At 37.5% G+C, this 20,372-nt stretch overlaps 1 protein-coding gene across 1 annotated transcript; it reads left to right on the forward strand.

The window, feature by feature from the left end:
* Window positions 1–4,667: 4,667 nt before the first annotated feature.
* Window positions 4,668–14,116, forward strand: CFL2 (cofilin 2). Its single transcript, XM_088145376.1, has 4 exons — window positions 4,668–7,267; window positions 9,928–10,235; window positions 10,323–10,399; window positions 10,590–14,116. The coding sequence occupies exons 1-4, from the start codon at window positions 6,908–6,910 to the stop codon at window positions 10,700–10,702; spliced, it is 858 nt and encodes a 285-aa protein (XP_088001502.1). The 5' UTR covers window positions 4,668–6,907; the 3' UTR covers window positions 10,703–14,116.
* Window positions 14,117–20,372: the final 6,256 nt, after the last annotated feature.

Genomic DNA, 20,372 nt, shown 5'->3' on the forward strand with positions numbered 1-20,372 from the left:
GTCGTTAGGTGAGGTGACTGCAGGGATTGCCATTGCTAAGTGATGAGGTCATGCTTTATTATCACATTGCTTAGCAACAGAAATTCCAGTCCCGATTACTGTTGTAAGTCGAGGACTATTTGTATAAAGAGGAGGAGGAGATATGGAATAATCAGACTTGTAAGATTCTGTTGTTGTAACCTGGACCTGCACAACATACAGCTCACGGCCCACATGTGGCCCACCAAGCCAGTTCAGTCCACCGTTTTTTAAAAAGTAGTAAATTTACCGCTGCCACAAAAGACTGCTGCCAGGCACTTCCAAGTCTTGCCATTGCCAGCTCCAGTGCTTTCAATGCTCTACTTTCAGCACTCCAGGTATTTCTTTGCGGCCCACAAGGATTTTTAATTTAGCAATGTGGCCCTTTCCTCTTGATGAATTGTGCCTATTATATTAAACAGGCCTATTATAGCCCATCTCAAAAGCAGTTTTAGCCTTCCTGTGTGGCTGGTTTCCTGGTCTGGTCTACAAAGTGGGGCTGACAGTTATAACTGCTGGAGAGGTAAGAATTTAAGACAGTACTATTTATTTGTCCTTAACCTATGCCATGTCACTACAGCAATCTTAATCTGCATTCCAGGGAATACATGACTTGGTTTTTCAATTTCACTTGCATCAATCTTAACTGTGATTTTTTATTCACAGAATGGTTCTATGAAAAAACTGAAATGGCAGTACATTCAATTAAAATACTTCTTGAATTCATAGTATCTGGTTGTTTCAGCTATGTTTTCAACTTCTGAATTATCGCTACTGAAGTAGTACTTTAGATTCATCCAAATCTGGATCTTTTTTAAACACATGACTGAAAGTTATTAAGTTGAACATTTGTTATCTTCAACAACTTCGGAACAAGGAGCTAGAATGTCATACACTGCTAAACCAATGGCAAAAGGTATTAAAAATATTAAGTGTATCTCCTGTGATCTCAGGATGAGATTAATTCAACAAAATCTTATTTCTGTGTCTATTGGATTCCTTAGAGAATGTCCAAAAAGGACTAGTTACCAACACCACTATATTAGAAGAGCAATATGGATGAGGCAACACTATGTGACAAGAGCTTGTTCAATTAATATTCCATTTTAGTTTGATGTACACAAATTTGTTAATATGGTTTTTCAAAGATTGTTTTTGAGGATATGGTGCTTTTGAATTATTTTTCAGTTTTGGGGTATATATTCTTTGTTATTTATGTATGTATGTATGTATGTATGTATGTATGTATGTATGTATGTAATAGGCCACCCAACTCCCAAACAACTCTGGGCAGCTTACAACCAAAAACCAAGATATAAAAATACAGCTGACCAGAAGACCAAACAAACAAGGCAAAACAAAGAAGACACCACAATCACCCTGTTCTCCAGGTCTGGGAGAACAACCAGGTCTTTAATAGTTTTCTGGATGACATAAGGATGGGAGCCACCCAAATCTCTGGGGGGAGATCATTCAGAGGGCAGGCATCACCACAGAATGTGTGTATTTCATGGGTCCCACAAGATGATATTCTTTAATTGATGGGACCTGGAGTGCACCCACCTTGCTGGACTGAATTGGATGGGCAGAGACAAGTGGACACAAGTGGTCCGTCAGATAGCCAGGACCTATGTCATGAGGGTCTTTAAAGGTAATAACCAACCTCTTGAACTGCACCCAGAAGCCAACTAGCAACCTGTGCAGCTCACAAAATACTGAGGTCACATACGTATAATGCAGTGCCCCCAACATTGCCCATGCTGCTGTATTTTGGACCAACTATAGCTTTTGGATAGTCTTCAAGGGCAGCCCCACACAGTCTGTTACTATACTGTAATCCAATTGTGAGATGACTAGGCATGAGCGACTGGACTGGGAGTGGCCTCCCAGTCCAGGAAATGGAGCAAGTGGTGCACTAGATGTACCAATGCAAATTCCCTCTTGGCCACAGCTTCCACCTGGTCTACAAGGAGGAGCTGAGTCCAAGAAGGCCCCCAGACTGTGCATGTCTCAAATGGGGAAGTGCAACCAACTCTGAGCAAATCTGAGTGACTTTATCTGCCAAATAGCAAGAATATTCCTAACAGCAGCCCTTCTGATGGTCCAGCAGCCCGTTCTTCCCGAGCCAGGACTGGGTCATCCTGAACAGTGCTGCCAGATGGCTACCAGCAGAAGCAATAAGGGCAGAGAAATACTGTTTCATCACCCATATTGCCATGATGTAATCCCTCATATGGGTTCTTATTTATGCTCAGCAGGATTCACTCTTCATCTTCTTCCAACTGCGCTCTATGCATCTCTTCTTGTACTTCATTACCTGGTGGGCCTTGGAAAACCAGGATCTGTGAAGGGAGCTGTACAGGGGCAATCCATTTTGTTGTTATTGTACTTAGCTGTTCACTAATGACCTGGATATTTGTTTGCATCTGTTATCTGCAGGACCACTCTCTCCTATATTCATCTGCCTGAATGAGATCAAACAAAGTCAACTCCTTCCAGGTCCAGGTCCAATTAGGATTTGTTGGGACCTAGGAAATAGGCTTTTTTTTTTTTAATCACTGCTCCCATTCTTTGGAATTGTATATATGGGATGTATTTTATATATATTTATAGTTTTAATCTCTTTGTAACCCGCCCAGAGTCCCCTATTGTAGGGGAGATGGGCAGGAGAGAAATCCAATAAATAAATAAAAATAAATAAATAAATTCCTCCCTCCCTATATCCCTTCTGGGTTTCAGGCAGGATTAACACCTGGTGGTTCCATCTAGACCAATAGTAAGACATGCTTTGAATGTTGGGATGAACTATGTTTTTGTTCCTTATAATGGTATTGAGATTTTTATTACTTTTTGGATGGGTTTATTTTTATCGAGGAGTTCTTTTTATGTTTCTGTTAGCCACTCAGAGCCTACAGGAATGAGTGGCATACACATATAGTAAGTACATAAGTAAATATTCTTTAGTCACTATTTCCATGTCTGCAGTAATAGTTCCTTTTCTTTGGAGATGTCCTGGCAGATTGACCATCCTCAGCCCAGTATTCAATTTGACTAACATTCAGAACATACAAATAGTAATTAATTTTAATGGAGAGTTTTAGATTTTGAGATATTACAATAAATAATTCCTTTGGGAAATAATAGGCAATCACTTGCTATTAAATAATAGTAATAATATATTATTCTGTTATTCAATAGAAGCATCTTCAGTTCTGTGGCTAATTGTGACAAATCCATGCATTCTGACATACCTCAATAATGCATCAGATAAATTGGTAGTGACACCATGCAAGGAAGCCTGAAGGGCAGACCTTATCTCTTCTTTCCCAACAGCATTCAGACTAAAACATTCCTGTCCAATAAGTACTAGACCACTCCTTTATCATTCAAACATATAGTTAAACAGATGAGTTCACAGCTAAGTGATTTTCTAATTTGTTGGCTGAATACCTTGTGTCATAAATAGTACGCTGTATAATGCTATTTGATGAAACAGCAGTCAATGGAACTCAGGAGGCCAAGATGCTTGCTTTTAGACCATTCTCTTTGTAATTAATTCTACATATTATCTATGACAACTCAGTATTCTTTTCAGGTGGGAAATCATACTTGAAAAAAAATGTTGGGCCTCTCAGGGTTACAGAAGGAATGGCTAATGCAGCCATGAAGTCACAGAAATAAGTAGGGCCAAAATGTTTGGCCCATTTAGGATGGCAGACTCCTATTGTCAACTCATAAACCTATCTCAAAAAAAGGGAAATTGGCTCATAAGGCCTCCAAAAGGGTTTCATCCATTTTGGCTCTCAGGGTCATGAAAAGGGTACTGGTGGGTCATATGCAGCCCAAGAGTTGCCTACTCTGTTCTAAGAGCTAAATCAGACTCAAGCAGGAATCATGTAATTAATTTAGAATGACTATTGATTTCCCCTGTAATTGTTATCTTTCCCTTCCTTCTTTCTGAAATACATTGTTTTTTTCTGTCTGGACATTTAAGCTTATTATCTACATTTGAAAAGTCCATGTTCTAAAAATGAGAAGATGTTACAATATGTTACAATGCATTTATAGTTGAGATTTAATTATAAGAGATTTAATTATAAGCTTAACAATTGAATAAATTTTAGCATATAGATCTTTTTTCTGTTAGGTTTTTTTCCTTTTGTCATATTTAGTTTATCTTAATTACTATAATAAATCTAGGGTGGTTTTTTTTCTTTTTCTTCACTGTATAATTATCTTCTTTCTTGTGATATAGCATTTTTTGTTTAATTATTTTCAGAAATTGAAAAAAAATGAAAAAAATATCTGGACATTTAAGCTGTTTCACTTTAAAAAGAAATCTCTCATTAAAATGTTCCTCATATACATGCACAGATACCTATGGTGTTGTTACAAATTTTACATTTTGTATTAAGCTCAGTTTTTCTCACTATTGGCAAACAAAATCCAACATATCATTTTCTCCCCCTCAGGTTGGGCTATAAAAATGATCCCTGTCATGACTTTCATGGATAAGCAGACAAAAGTTTATCAAGAAATTCATTTTATGGGGTCAACCTATAATAATTTGGCTCAGAGTCTTAAAAAGAACTATGCATAAGGACAAGTTATTAAACACACAGAGACAAAAATATTTCAGATTCTTACAGCAACTGTTAATGTTTTATAAACAATTTTTTATGTCTGTGAAAAACTGTGCATAAAATCTATGAGACTTCTATTGTTGACTTACCAGCAACTATACATAGAACAAATGACTTTAGTGTTATCTACAGGTGTAAACAATTCTGTATGGGAATTTAAAGAAATATAGCCTGGAAACTCAGTTTCTGTTTAATTTTATATATATCACCCATTCTAATTTGCTTCAAATTTCAGCCCATTTTATGAAAAAACAGACAAAAAAAGTATAAATGTTTGCATTTATCTAATTAACATTTTTTACCTTTGCTTTGAATCTCAACACTGACCAGCCAGCTATGAATACTGAGCTCCCTCCAAACTGGAGGAACCTGGATTGGTCTATTTTCAAAGCTCTGCATTAGAATTCCCAACTATTATTAGGTTTCTGCATAACTTTAGTTTATATATCATATTGATCAATAAGAGTAACCTCTTGTGAGGAAAATAACAGATAATATATTTTATTAGAAGGCAATCACCTGCTTCATGGCATTCAATATATAACTTCAATATGTAACTTCAATAATTCCTACTTTCCCCCCAAATTTCAATGCCATCTATATTTCCGTCATATACAAACTTATCCTTTATTTATCTAAGGTCTTTGTAATTCCAGGACTAAGTTCCATCCTACAGTGATATTTCATTTCAGTTAATGATGAATATCCATATAACATTATTATGATTACATTTGTATCCTGCCTTTTTTAATATCTACAGTATTTGGTGAATCTTGAGCTACTTAAAGTTCTTGAACTGACCTCAACATTAAATATATTAGGAGCCATTCCTGAAAATAATGTAAATCTGGCTGTAACCAATGTGAAACTGTAAAACTAGCTTTCTCAAGTTACTTCTGCTGAAATAGTAGTATTCTAACACCTCTCTTGATAACTCTCTTCATTTATCTGTAATTTACAATAAATTGGTTGTTCAAATTCCATATAAAAACGTTGAAATTATTTTTAGGTATGGGATGCCCAAAAACAACAGTACTGAAATTAACATTCACACTCTTGGTGGCCAAGCACATGATGTGACATTTCTCAAAATATGAGAAAAGAAGCTTTATTGTCTTCTCACACAAAGTTTTGATTGCCTTTTTCATTGGAGAACGCATCTGATTATTGCCAAATTGTCCTTGTTTGGGGAGAAGAAAGTAGGCTTTCTCACTCATGTTCAACTCCATCTAACCTTGCTGTAAAAGTTACTCCTCTCACAGCCTTGAATGTCTTCCCCTTTCATCAGCTTTGTTATTCAACTGCTTCTACAGTACAGTATAGTTCTCAAAACACCTATAAGCTTTGGATGGGGGTTGCACAACAGTGAACCACAAATTGGCCAAATGTATTTTAATATGTTGCGTGAACTCAGGAGCGTGGTTAGCTTATAAGTCAGCGTGTTGTGGGAATCCAGGAAATTTAATTAAGTGACCTATGGTAAAATTAACCATGGGTAAGCATGTCCAGGAGTGTGGCTGAGTCTCTCTCACACAACTATATGATTTAGGACAGCTTGCAGCCTTCTCCCATTTTCTCTTGGGTTTTGGAATCCATTCTTCTTTAGCTAGGCCGGGCACCCCACTCCTGATCAAGGTGCTGCCGTTGTTAAAGCCTTTAAATCGGTCCTCTAATCGTGGTATTTTCCAGTGAAAAAGCAGCCCAGCGACAGTCAGACACAAACACTACACTGCTGCCCGTGAAACGTGAACAACTCGCCTCCATTCGGCTCTTTCTCCAGTTCCCACCCTTCACGCTGCTACTTCTATTAGGCGGCCCCTCGGCTGCGGCCAATTCGTCCCGTATTCATTCTTGCCCGCTTCCTTGGTCCAACCTCAGCAGGTGCGCTCCCAGAAGCTCGGCCAGGAAGCGGCGTCGGCGGCAAGGGCTCTGCACCCGCCGCCGCCGCCTCTCAGCCATCTCTTCCAGGACCTAGCAGGGAGGCTCCAAGAGCAGCGCCCTCGTCGCCTCGCCGGCCCTTGGCAGCGACACAGAGCGCGCCGCGCGGGCGGTTGAGAGCAGCGGTGGCCGCTACCCGCGGCGCGGATCAAAAGTGCGGCAGGTTCGGCCCGCCAGGAGCTGTCTCACCTGCCGCGCCCCGCCTAACCTTAAAGCGCAAGGGCGGGTGAGCAAGCCGCAGAGGAGGCTGCAAGGCGAAGCCGCCGCTGCATCTGTCCCCCGATGCTCGCCCGCTGGACGGCGGAGGGATGAGCCCGCCAAGGGAGGGCGACGGAGGAAAGGGGGCCCTCCTGGGATGTAATACAGGGCAGCAGGGATTCCTCCCCGTTTTCAGGGAAAGCGCCCTTTTTGCAAAGTTTTGTCGTCGAAAAAGGAGGGGAGCCCTTCGTTCTCCCCCTCCCCACTTTGGCTTCTCCGCAGGCTGGGCAGGGCCTGGGGCACGTGGTGAGGGAAGGCGAAGCCCATGTGACCGGCCTCCCTCTCCCCCCGAGCCCCCCGCCGATCGCCTCTCTTCTGCCCGCCTGCCTTCTCCGTGGTGGGCTCGTAGCGTCAGTCCGACTCCGCTCCCTCGGCAGAAGCGGCCGCCGCCACCCAGCCCGGGCATCATGGTAAGAGCGCGGAGCAACCTGCCGCGGCTCGGCGTTCGCCACTCGGACTTGGCCGGACTGGCCGGACCAGGCCCCCGAGGGCGAGAGGGGCGAAGCGAACCCCGTGGCGGCGCCCGGCAGCCATTTTTGTCTAATTTTAGCTTGGGGAGGGCTGGGGGGCGCAGGAGGCGGGCGGACGGGTTTCTCGGTGATCCCCGAGGGAAGGGGAAAGGGAGCGCTGATGGAGGAGGCTTTTCCCCTCGCTGGCTGCTTTCGCGGTCTTGAAGAAATGCTATCCCTCGATCATAACGCTTTCGCGGATAGAAGTGGAAAAAAACCGGGGAGGGACATGATTTCGTGCTGGTTTCTTTCCCCTGTAGGTGTAGCGGGGAAGGTTTTCTGTAAAATAGCATCATTTGGCCCTTTGGACTCAGGGAACGGGGACCAAATAACGAGGCTGTTTGTTCCCCCGCCGGCTTCCTTTGCCTTCTAGGGAGGAATGGGGCAGACGACACGCAGGGGGGCGGATATGATGAGACCGAGCCCCCTATGCCTGGAAAGGATTTGCTTCGTTCACTTTCCCTTTTTATTGGTGTTTATGCGGGAAATAAAAAGGGCTGATTGACTTCACCCCCCCTTTTTTGTTTTAGATTTGGGAGGAGAAATTAATATTCCTCCTCCTGATGGAAGGATATGTTAGGGAGTCCAGACCATACAAAATGACTTGGACCTCTTTTTCCCCCCCACAAAAAAAGGGAGACAAAAACCATCTGTGCTTTTGTCTCCCTGTTTTGGTGGGAAAAAATACCTCCATAAGTTCCTTTGTATGACTTCCATTTTATAATGGCATGTCTATTGGCACATTATGTTTTACAGGGTGCCGTTTTCTTTTGCTTCTGTTAACTGAAAAAAAGCTGTTTCTTAACTGAAAGGCAGGTGGTGGTGGAATGACGCATAGCTGGGTTTGCTCCTCTCCATTGTGCCAGTAGCTTATTGCTTCTGGATTAAGAGCATGGGAAAAACCATTGTTTTCCTTTGTTAGATAGCTTTAGTTAATCAGAATTTGTGGACAGAAACACCCCCTTCATTGGGAAAACTGAGAAGTGTATACTATTCACTGTGTATGGATTGTTTATAGCTGAAACTTAAGGAGTTGTTCAAACATGGGGGGGGGGCACCTTTACTCTCCTTGAACCCACTCCAGAGAACACTGCCCATTAGAGCATGCCCACTGCCAGTATGTTGCTGAAAATCCAACAGAAGGGCAGGAATGTCCTGATTGTATTTGGATGACATTATTATACAGCTGTTCCTGTTGGTGCTAGATAATACGTGCACACAAAAGGCTCAATTTTCTTCTAACAGTAGAGAGGGAAAATGGCAAAGGTTGTCATTCTATAGAAGAGGACACTGAAATAATAACTATTTTGTTTACAGAACAATGTTTGGACTTTGGCTATATGAGTAAATAACTACATCTGTTTCTGTGTGATAATGTGTTAGAACATCAACTAAAAACTTATAACCACATATTTCTTTGTGTGTTAAAGACAAGAAATGAATAAATACCAGCTTCAGCTTATGCTGCTATTCTGCTACATGCACACATAAATGTCTAGTGGTGTGATGTAGGGATTAAAGTGATAAAATAAGATCTGGGAGACCCAAGTTCAGATCCACCTTCAGCCACAGAGGTTCCTAGGTTACTTTGAAGCAGACTCTTTTCACCTGAATCTTCTACACAGAGATAAAGCTCTAGGAAAAACTGGAGGGGAGAAATGCAATGTGTCCCTCACTGTACTCAAGAAAAGGTAGTACATAAATCTAAAATCGAATTTTCTGGGCAGGGACTTGCTTATATGAAAACAAGGTTTCTTCAAGTGTGGTTTGATTTATTTATCACATTTTGGTGGTGTTCGTTTATATTAAGGTTGTGCTATGTGGGTTGCGCTCTACTGGGCTCATTCCAGCATAATATTTAATGGTAAATATAATTGAGACAGTTGCATAGATCTTTCCCACAAATTTTGCATCCTCATTTCCAGGCTAAAAACATAACACTACAATTAAATGAAAACTAGAAAAAAATCAATGTCTATGGCTTTAAACAACTATGACTTTAAGGAACACCTCCTCTTAGTCAGATGGTGTGAGTTACATTCTTTTAGGTGTAGCTTGTGCAAGGCTTAATAAGCTTCAGTGTAATTGTACATTCTGTCCTTGATTCTTTCATCCTGTAGTAATTTCACTGAAGTATATACAGAATAGAATTAAGTAAAAAATAAAAAAATTAAGTACATAATATTAAGCCTGATGCAATACAAAATACATTTATTCTGCCTCCAGAGGCTTACATCACTGAACAAAATTAGAGTATTTAGGTATTTTATTATTGGGGGCAAACCCTGTATAATGCTAAGCATATTTCCTTAGATGTTAACATTTGATAGGAATTATTCTTAGATAACTGCAGATAATGTTAGCAAATACTTAGCCTCAAAGAATGTTCAAAACTTTCCAAAGTTGTGGGGGTTGGCTGGGGACCAAGTTACAAGATTCTCCCAGTGTGATTCTATACATATCTCCCTAGAAGTAAATATTACCGAATTCAATAGGACTGCTCTTAGTATGCCTTCAAATTCAGTTTATTTTAGTAAATTTTATTTCTATTTGTTTTACAGGCTTCTGGAGTAACAGTGAATGATGAAGTTATCAAGGTTTTCAATGACATGAAAGTACGGAAATCTTCAACAGCAGAAGAGATTAAAAAAAGAAAGAAAGCAGTTCTTTTCTGTTTAAGTGCTGACAAAAGGCAAATAATTGTAGAAGAAGCAAAGCAGATATTAGTTGGTGACATTGGTGTCACAGTTGAGGACCCTTATATAGCCTTTGTGAAGCTGTTACCACTGAATGATTGCCGATATGCTTTGTATGATGCAACATACGAAACAAAGGAATCTAAAAAGGAAGATTTGGTATTTATATTCTGGTGTGTAAATCAAAGGATTATTGTTAAAACACAGTTGACTTTCCAAGATTCAAAGCTGAATTAACCAATTTCCCCTCCTCTCTGTAGGGCCCCAGAAAATGCCCCTTTAAAAAGCAAGATGATCTACGCAAGCTCTAAAGATGCCATTAAAAAGAAATTTACAGGTATGATTAGAAAACATTTCATAACTTTGAGTTTAGTAACAATTGAATTCAGACTAATATTTAAGTTTCTACTCAAGGAAGCAGGTGGATTTCTACATATCCATTATTTCTCAGCAACTTTATAAAAAAAAAATTCCTTGCCACTAAAATACTGAACAAGCATACATGTATGTTCATTTGTCTTTTCCAGGTATTAAACACGAGTGGCAGGTAAATGGTTATGAAGATATTAAAGATCGTTCAACACTGGGAGACAAACTAGGAGGCAATGTGGTAGTTTCACTTGAAGGAAAACCCTTATAAAAGGACAGGCATGTGCCATCTGGAGCTTCCATTTCTGCAGCTCATTCAGTTGGAATAATACTAATTCCTTTTTTGCCCCATCTTCCCAGATCCCAAATACCCAAAGGAGATATCATTAACAGTCTACAAATGACCATCGTTAGACTGTTTTTAAACCTGGTAGTTTTATGTAGAATCCATGGAATGCCTTCCATATATTCTTAGCCCAAACTGTAGGCATTCCTTGCAAATGTGTACAATGAATGTGATAGTTGATGTGGATAGTCTAGCCAAGCAAAGGTTTAAGTTAATTGATTGCCTTTAACTATTGTCCAATGATCAAATGAGACTCTTTTCAGTTTTACTTTACAGTTGCACTTGATTGCAATTCCATGAGGCTCTTGTGCATTCATACACCTCACATGCCTTTATAAGCCTATTTTTTGTGACATGGCAGCACATAACACTATGCATTTTAAGCACTTTTTTGTAATATGTTTGATTTTTTTCTTCCATCTCCCTGGAATACCAATTAATTTATGGAATTGTGTCATCAGTCTGTTGTTGTACCTTGGTCCTCATTTCTGTTAAATGAAGTTACTGTAATTATACCTTTTTGTCTTTCCATGAAATGTATGCTACTGAACAGGAGTAGGAATTGTTTACCATGCAGGTCTTGCAACCTAAATATATTTTGTATAGTGTCATTCATAATGGCAATTTCTGTATAAAGGAACTGTAAATGAAACTCTGATTTTGAAATCAAATATATAGGCCACACTGCAATAAAACCTGTGGCTTATTACAGAACACTCCCTTGTGTTCTGTAATAATAGACAAACATGTTTAACCATTTTGTGAAAATAGACAAACATGTTTAACCATTTTGTACCACTTCCCATCCCCCCCAGTATATAGTCTACTACTATTATTAGTCTATTTATTATGTTATCACTTTGCTCGTACAATGATTTGAATAAGCAACCTTCCTTCCCAAATCTTTGATTACCTTAATATGTTTTCATTATTACAGAACAATTAGGCCAACAACTTATCCTGTTTCAGAAACTTATAATAAAAATGATTCGCTAACATAGAGCATTATTTCAGAATACTTTTCCCAATTCTATGTTAGTTTAGTATTTCATATTCTACTTTTTGTCTAGTCATAGGGCAGCTGTTTTCCAGTTAACTTTTGTACGAATAGGTCTGGAAAGCTTTTGCTGCTACTAAGTCTTGCATCAGGAACATAATTTGGCTTAAAGCCAGTCACTACACTCCATATAGAGAATTTGATCTGCTCTGTACGAGCAGTCCTCCGTTAGCCAAAGCTATTTATGGCAAACACATGCTTTTGTATCTTGTCATCGGTTCTCCACAAATGGCAAAACTGGACATGATTCTACTGGTATGCATAAAGGAACTTCGTTAGCCAGCCAGTCGCTGTTGAAGTGTGCATACCACTAGAAGGAACGTATTCATCAAAGAACAGAAATTGAAAACGGTTGCAATTTCTTAACAAAAGATGGCATACAAATAAATTTTAATCAGAATTAAAATTGTTTTAACTCATTTTGAGGGAAGATATAAAATAAGTTGATAACAAATATTACTCAGTTCTACAGATTGTTACTGTGGAACTCTGACTATTTCAAGCTTTCAGCTGTCTCCGGCTTATTGCAAGTGAAATGTATATCTTTTAGAGTACTGTTTGAACTTCATGGTAGCATTTAAGCTATGCACACTATTGCTAGATGGTAACAGTTTTGTAGCAAAAAAAAAAAATCCTTAAATTATTTATAGGAGATTTTAAAATACTTAAGAATTAGGCTTATGCCACATTACTTGGATATATTACGATGTGCACTTAAAAAGGTCTGGCTGGTATAAAAACCTACTTTTGTTCAGTTCTTACCTAGGTCTGCATCACTTCCCTTCTGAAATTATAATGTGCTGATAGTGTTTTACTAGAGAAATTTCAAATGCTTTAAAAGGAGTGTTAAAATTTTTAAAATCTATCTAGATTGCAATGTTTATCCCATCTCCAATGTAAAGCACTGTTTTTAGTTCATGAAATCCTCTACAAATAATATACTGCTGTTTGCATATTACGTTGAACAGATCTCTGAGACTCCAGAACTGAATATTGAAGAGAACATATACATTTGACTCAAATTATGTATTCAGTTAAAAGTTCACGTGAATTTACGTAAAATCAGAATTGATTTATGTTCATCAAGTATGAAACCCTCCATAATACCTTTAATTCAAATTTTGTTTACAACGGAAAAACAGTACTGAGATTGATTTCAGTGCTATAACTTGCTTTTTGAAATGCTGCTACAAATCTACTGCTTGGACAATAAAACGAATGAAAGACAGCTGGCATGTGTTCCACATGGCTCATCAGCTGTTGTTTTCTGTCATGCAAAATGATGAAGGCTTCATTGTGACTTAAAGGTTGAAGAAAACTTCACAATCTGAGCATCTTGCATGCTTCCCATCACTGATGGGCATTGGGAATTTGCTTCAGTTATTTTATGAATAAAGAAATGTTAAATAAAAGTTTTCATGACTATACTGAAAGCCTCTGCAGATACTGCATTTTTATTTAAAAAAATGAAAATGAGCAGGTTTGGCTTAAATATTGAATATATAACAATACAACATGTGGATTGATCTAAAATGACATATAAGACTACAAAAGGTGAAAAATAGGTGCAGAAACTAAGAATGACTTTGGTAATAACCTTGAATAATGCCTCTAAGTTGATGTCAGATGCTGTTTGTTCTTCTGACATAATGGATCTTAATTTAAACTGCCAGTTTTCCTTAGCTGAAGGTTTTTCCCATTTTAGGATGCAGTTCTAAGCACATTAATGTGGAGGAATATATCATTGAAATCAACAGACTGATTTTGGGGTAGCACTGTGTTATTAGATACACATCAAAGCAATCCAGTTTTGAGTAATGTGGTAATCCTGTCAAAGTAATTAGTGGCTTGATTCTAGCTTATAAAAGATCCAATTAAAATTGGTAAGACCAAATATCTTCATACAACATGCTGGGAAAGCAAGAGTGCTAGATAAAAAAAGAGATCTGAAAACATAATAAAGCAAATATGGAACTTAAAGGTTTTTTTCCCCTTGTAAGGTTGTTCTGATATTTTTTGTCTCTCTGCACAGATGGCTATTACTGATCTTAGAATAAAAGATGAGAACTTCTTAATGTCATCAATGTCAAGGAGGGATATAAAGAGCACTGATATGCTAAAATAAGTGTTTTTGTTTCATTTATTGGTTGAATAATCATTAATATTTACATAGTAAGATCTTCTATGACTACTAGTAGTAACACTTATACTAATTTCACCCTAACTCCAATACTGTTTCAATCATGTATTAACTTTTCTGATTAAAATGAAGAAATCAAATAGTGGATCTGCTTTGTTGATATGTCTGAGAGAGGGAGCAGAGTAAATGCTCTTCCCTGTGTTATACACTCAAATAATCTTGATCGTTCTGTGAGTGGGTAGTCCTGCTTGCTTTTACATACAGTGGTTTTCTATTAAGGCAAATGCAATAGGCAGTAAACTATTTTTCTTCTATATATAGTTTTCTGTAGTAATCTATATTAGCTCCATTGTTTTCCTGATGGATGGCCTGAATACGAAGTAACTGTGCCATGAAAATACAAATATGCACTATATGCAATGGTTCTTTAAATGATGAAAGTTTAAACAGGTAAAAAATTATTTGGTTTGAGGCAACAGCAGCATATAGTTGCCTCACCCCAGCTTAAAAGAAGCAGAAAAAGTGCATATGATCAGGATGATGGGTATGAACTCATTGCATGTTTAGCCAATTATAACAAAACATGCATTTATTTATTTTGCTTTTTAATAACTACACAATTTTATGAGAAATCATAAAATACCAGAAGTAAACCAAACAGCAAATGTTAATCTAATTATTGTAGGTGAAAATGTTTTCCATACAATATCACTTTATTATTTGGACAAATATCTTCAGTTTCTTAAGGAATTCTGTAAACACCAGCATGATTTAGAGAATGTTTGAAAAATGAATAAAGAAAAGTGTTTGTGCAACAAGGGTACACAGTTTTTAACGCAAATGGGATTGAACTATTGGATTTATCAATTACTGTGCGCAAGGATGAAAGCAGGGTACAGTAGAAACTATGCATTTGCAAAAGTAAAAGATGCAACCTTCCACTATTAAAATAAGCTAGTATTAATATGCTAAGTGTCTGGTTTTGCCTTGAAGTATATGTGTATCTACCTATACCTCTAATAATACAAAATCTCTTTTGTTGTCTCAGAATGGCTAAAGATGACATCACTTTTTCATTCTGAAAAGCTTGCTATAGATTTGGTCTAATTATGCAATTAATATCAAATTCTCAAATTGAGTTTAATCACTCCACCATAAGGGTTCGTTTAGGTTTCACACAGATACCAGTTGTCACGGAGCCATGTTGGGTCTCTTCCAACTATCAGAAGAGACTTAGAGGGGGAGGATTTGGGGACTGCTGGAGAAAGGGGATGGTGAAGTCACTCTCTAAACTCTTTCTGTCAAACAGCATTGAACACAATCCTGCATTTTGCAATAATCCCGTACCACACTGAGATCGTATTCAGTGTTTTCAATTATGTCTACATACAGATAGTCCCCGGTTTAAGAACAAGTTCCATTCTCAAGGTCAACTTCCCATAAGTCGAATTTGTTTATAAGCTGGAACAGTATTATTGTATAATACTGCATAAATAGTATTGTGTAATGAACTTGAACCATTGTGTATTTACCTCAAATCATTGTGTATTTAACTTGGATTTTGTTACAATAGGCTCTGTCCTTAAGCTAGGTGTTCTTAACCCGGGGACTACCTATAATTACTTTTCTTACTAGCCTGTTCAAATGCTGTCAATGGTTAAAAAATTATGCTCTTCTGCCCCATTATATATTAGTTAGGTATCATTTTCTTTCCAAGTGGAGTTTATTTAGAATTTCTCTGTTCTGATAAATGTGATGCTTCTGGCTAACATGGCTACTTCACTGCCCACCCAATTTAATTATGAGTGGACACTGGACAGACTTCCAGTTCACAGAAACTACTTCATTTTAGTAGAAGCTGGTTTACAAGCTTTGTATTTAGTATTTGAGGACAGATTTCTTTTGAATATGAGAAATTGTAAGTCAATAGTTCTTGCATTCATATAACCAATCCTATGATACTTCCTGTTTGAGAATTGTCTTGTGCTATTCTGCCTCCTCATAGAATTCTGCATGGATCCAGATGTTGTCTTCCACTTATATCTGTCTTGTGTTTTTCTACTGGATCTTCATTTTTTTCTTTCACAAAAATGATTCAAGAGGGAAGGATGGAGTAAGTGCATGTATTTCAACGTGTAGCTTGAACAATTATAACAGAGAAATTGCCTGCTTAGCTCAAGCCTTTCTTTCTTTATTGCACCAGTATTTATGGTAAGAGAAACTGTCTATTGTCAAACAGGAGAAAAGAAAAGTTATTGCTGATCAATTGCAAATCACCAGAGATATATCAACAGACATACTTTCTGCCCATTGTTAATACCAGTGCACAGGCTTTTTCTCCAAGAAATGTTTCTCATAAAAACAATATTTTAAAAAAAAATTCCAATCATACATAAGATTTAGGTGTGTGTGAACGTGTTACTTGTTGTGAACATGAGCACAAAAAGGTGTCTTTGATGGCCCAACAAATACACCTCTCTGTCCGTGTTTTGGCTTTTTCTTGCTACTACTTGAAATATTCATGAAAATGTAAAGGCAGCTTGCCCTCAGCATACATGTTAATTTTCATCATGGTTTTTGCACATGTGATATCTTGTGCATCACAGCTGTTTATACAGCTATTTTGCATTACAACTTGAGCTAAGCTATGCAACATAAATTTAACAAAAGGACACTTCTACATTTGGTAGTCATCCCCTCTATATCACTGTCTCACTCCTAAAAGGCAAACTTGCCAAATAAGCTTGTTAGGGTCTCCTTCACAGTTGGGCCGTGGAAAAATTTCATGGTTTATAATGTCAAATATGCAAAAGAAAATGAATTTAGTAATGGGAGACTATGGTACCAGCATTAAAATTATAACCATAGCACCATCTATTGACAACAAAATACCTTGCAACTTACTATGTGTTAGAAAATTATTTGCCTAGCACTTATAGAAACTATGTAAATAATAGAATAAATTATTTCAAATTTTAGCTCATGATTTCTAGATTTATTAGCTCATTCATTTGGGTGGGGGCAAGTTTAGGTTTCATTTTTTAAAATGTTCACAAGGTAAAATTAAGATGAATTTTATTTTCTGAATAAAATGTAAATATGCAAGTTATAGTTAACTCTGCCTACAGCATGTGGCAATACCTCGCTGACTTTGGCTGATCTCATAAAAGCAAAGCAAGATGAAACCTGGTTCGTACTTGGATGGAAGACCACCAGGAACTCCTGGGGCAGTTGGCTAGACAGAAAAGTTGACAAAAACATCATGGAAAAAGGTAGCAGCAAACTACTTCAGAACTACATGAACACATATATGCCCTAGGAATTTATGTCTTTATTGTTAGCTATCATGTGTCCTCTGGTTAAACTTCACTGAAATAATCTGTGCATACTAGTAATGATATAATAAAGTTCTTAATACAATGGAGTTTTGAATGAGCATTTGAAGGCCTAGCCTGTAGCTGGCTTAGAAGTTACGCAAGATATTAGTGCAGTTCAAATAATTAGCTAGACATTTGGCAACATCTGCAATCCATCAGAAATAGATTATAATGCCTGTGTGTCAGTTTATGGCTTAACATTTTGTCCATTTCCAGAAAATTAAATTAATTGAATAAACTATAGTTAACCAAGAGTAGGTATGTCAGCCAGGACCACACTAGGCAACATAATCTGTATTCCTACAATTGCTACAGCTGTAGAGCTCTGAATGTATCCCAATCTAGCACTTCTCAAAGCATGCCAGAGTGCCTTCCTCGTGCCCCTTTCTGAACAATGTTACCAGTTTGATGCAAAAGTATGTTGAATACCAACAACATGATTGTTCCAGAGGTCTATATGAAGTCTGAATGTTCTGTTAGTCTGTTTTGCATTAATATTTGATCATTTAAGGGGGTGCTGGTATCACAAGCTTTGAGAACCCCTGTCCTAATAGATATATCACTAGGCAAACAAATGGCATGAGAACCAGATCCTCAGTGTTCTTTACTGCTGATTAAAAACAAAACCAGCAATTTGGTATAAACTTACACTGTTCACATTTATTATAGGAGCATCATTAATAGTTTTATGGATATGAAAATAAAAATTTTAAAACCCTCTTATTTCAGCATTTAATAGATACAGTACCATTCTAATAACTGCACTAGGCTATTTTTAGAAGGCAACTCACACATTTAATAAATAAAATATAGAACATGAAAGAAGGTGGATAGAAAGCATTTTCTTCCTCTCTCATAATCGAATCAAGGTCATCCAGTAAAGATGATTGGTGGCAGATTCAGAATGGAATAGAAATACTTTTCACTTAGTGTGCAGCTAAATTATGCGATTTGCTTCTACAAGATGCAAAGACAGCAATCAGATTAGAATGCTATAAAACTAATCTTGCCTTTAATGCAACTCACAAATTAGGATTGGCCATGTTCAGAACAGATGTGCTATGGGGATTGACAATGGAAATAACAAATGTTACACTAGCATTCTTTTGGGCCAAACCAAGGGTGGGTGGCTAGCACTTCAACTCAATAGAGGGAGAAGGTTAATGTTATACTTTTGTTTCATGCATGCCAGGCATTCTCTTTTTTTTCAGTCTGCACCAGCTGATCTGTAGGGCTGCGCTGCATAATAACACTACCTTCTTTTGCAATCATCTGGAACATAAGGTTGAGAAGAGGGAGATAAAACTAAACTATGGGTACATTTAAAAAGAGATTTTATAGCCATGTCTTCAAATGTTATTTCACTAGTTTTCTTCACAACGCAGGCCAGAAGTTATTAAAGGTTTGTTTAATGAGCAAACTGCTCACTAACTCATGAACTTTGAACATCTGGATTTTGCCAACAAGATGTGTGAATTTTACTGTCAGGAATGTGGTTTAAAACTCATTATTCCAAGGATGTTATAACAAGTTTGGAGGAAGCAAGACAGTAGTGCAAATAACTAATTCCATTCCAAACAACTGCACAAATTCTTTTGCTTTGCAGTCTGACACACATTTTTTATTATATTCAGAACTACTGGAAATGGGATAGCTTCTATTAGCCATGTAGAGAATCAAACCACCTTGGGCCAAAATGCTGAGAATGTGTACAGTCTAACTAACTGGTATATGCATCAAAAACAAAATTAATTCCAGAATTCTCTGGAAAACTCCCTAATTTCCCCCAGGCTGTCTGCTTTAACCTGGACTGTAATCAGAACCTTGTTTTAGAAAATGTGAATCTTTGCATGTTTTCCTCTTGAGAATAATGTGAGAAAGAAGGCTTTAGCTTTTTTTTTCTTTTCCTTTGTGGAAGAATCAAATTACTGTATATTTGCAGATGCCACCCCCTGTAAAGGGATTAAATTTATGGCTGGTGTGGGTCTTCCAGGCTGTATGGCCGTGTTCTGGAAGTTTTGTTTCCTAACGTTTTGCCAGCATCTGTGACTGGCATATTCAGGATTAAATTTATCTAATTTCAGTTGAATAAATACAAATAAGCCTCCTTTTAAAGGAAATTGTTTCAATTTTTTCTAACTCTGGACAGAATTGGATACAGTTTGCAGTCACAGTTACTATCAAATTTCAGGAAAGGTAATGAAAGTTGTATGTTAGAAGTCCCTGAAGTTTCAAGGGAATGGGTTTACTGTTCCCCCTTTTGTCACAAACAAGTCAATCACATTTTGGTTTACTGTGTTATGCAAACAAAAGCTGTGTGGTTAGATTACGAGTCAATGTGTTGTACATATAACATTGGTTTAGTAAGTGATATGGATAAGAACCTCGTATGAACATAGCCAGCAAAATACTGGGGTACAATTTGGATTTTTAAAATTACTCTTCTGCTATGTAGTTTGCCTTATTGCTGCTCCTGTTCTTTTAGTTCTTTCTCAGTTATATCATGTATACACTAATAAAATATTGTTGCATAATGTGTTTTTTAAAATAATCATTGTTAGCCATCTTTTTTTTAAAAAAAAGCAGGGTATTCAAATGATATCTCCTACTTGCATCATAAAAGGTGTCATTCATATTTGTTTTCTTGCACTGTAGAGGAGGCCTAATGATCAGACAACAATTTGGCTGCTTATCTTAAAACTATGCTGCTCCTAGAAGATGCAAGAGTGATGCTATATTTACTGTCTTCCAAAAACTTAAGTGTTATTTTGCTAACCAACTGAGATCAACTATTCGAGCTTCATTCTTGTGTACTGTTTCTAGAGAGTGTACAATTTGCATGGCTACTAGCTGTTGACAATAAAGTAAAATAAAAGTAATACAAATAGTTTTGTATATTATGGATTGTGGTGTTTAGGTTCTGGAGATTGTTGATGTTCTTTATCTGTAAGAGACTGCATATTCCCAAGATGAAGATACTCAATTATTCTTCTGCAGATTCTTTATCATATGTTCCTTTCT

Source organism: Python bivittatus, unplaced genomic scaffold, assembly GCF_059951505.1.
Source record: "Python bivittatus isolate LINGU-HERP-01145 unplaced genomic scaffold, Pbiv_v1 ctg000480_np1212, whole genome shotgun sequence".
In the NCBI taxonomy this organism is placed as follows: Eukaryota; Metazoa; Chordata; class Lepidosauria; order Squamata; family Pythonidae; genus Python; species Python bivittatus.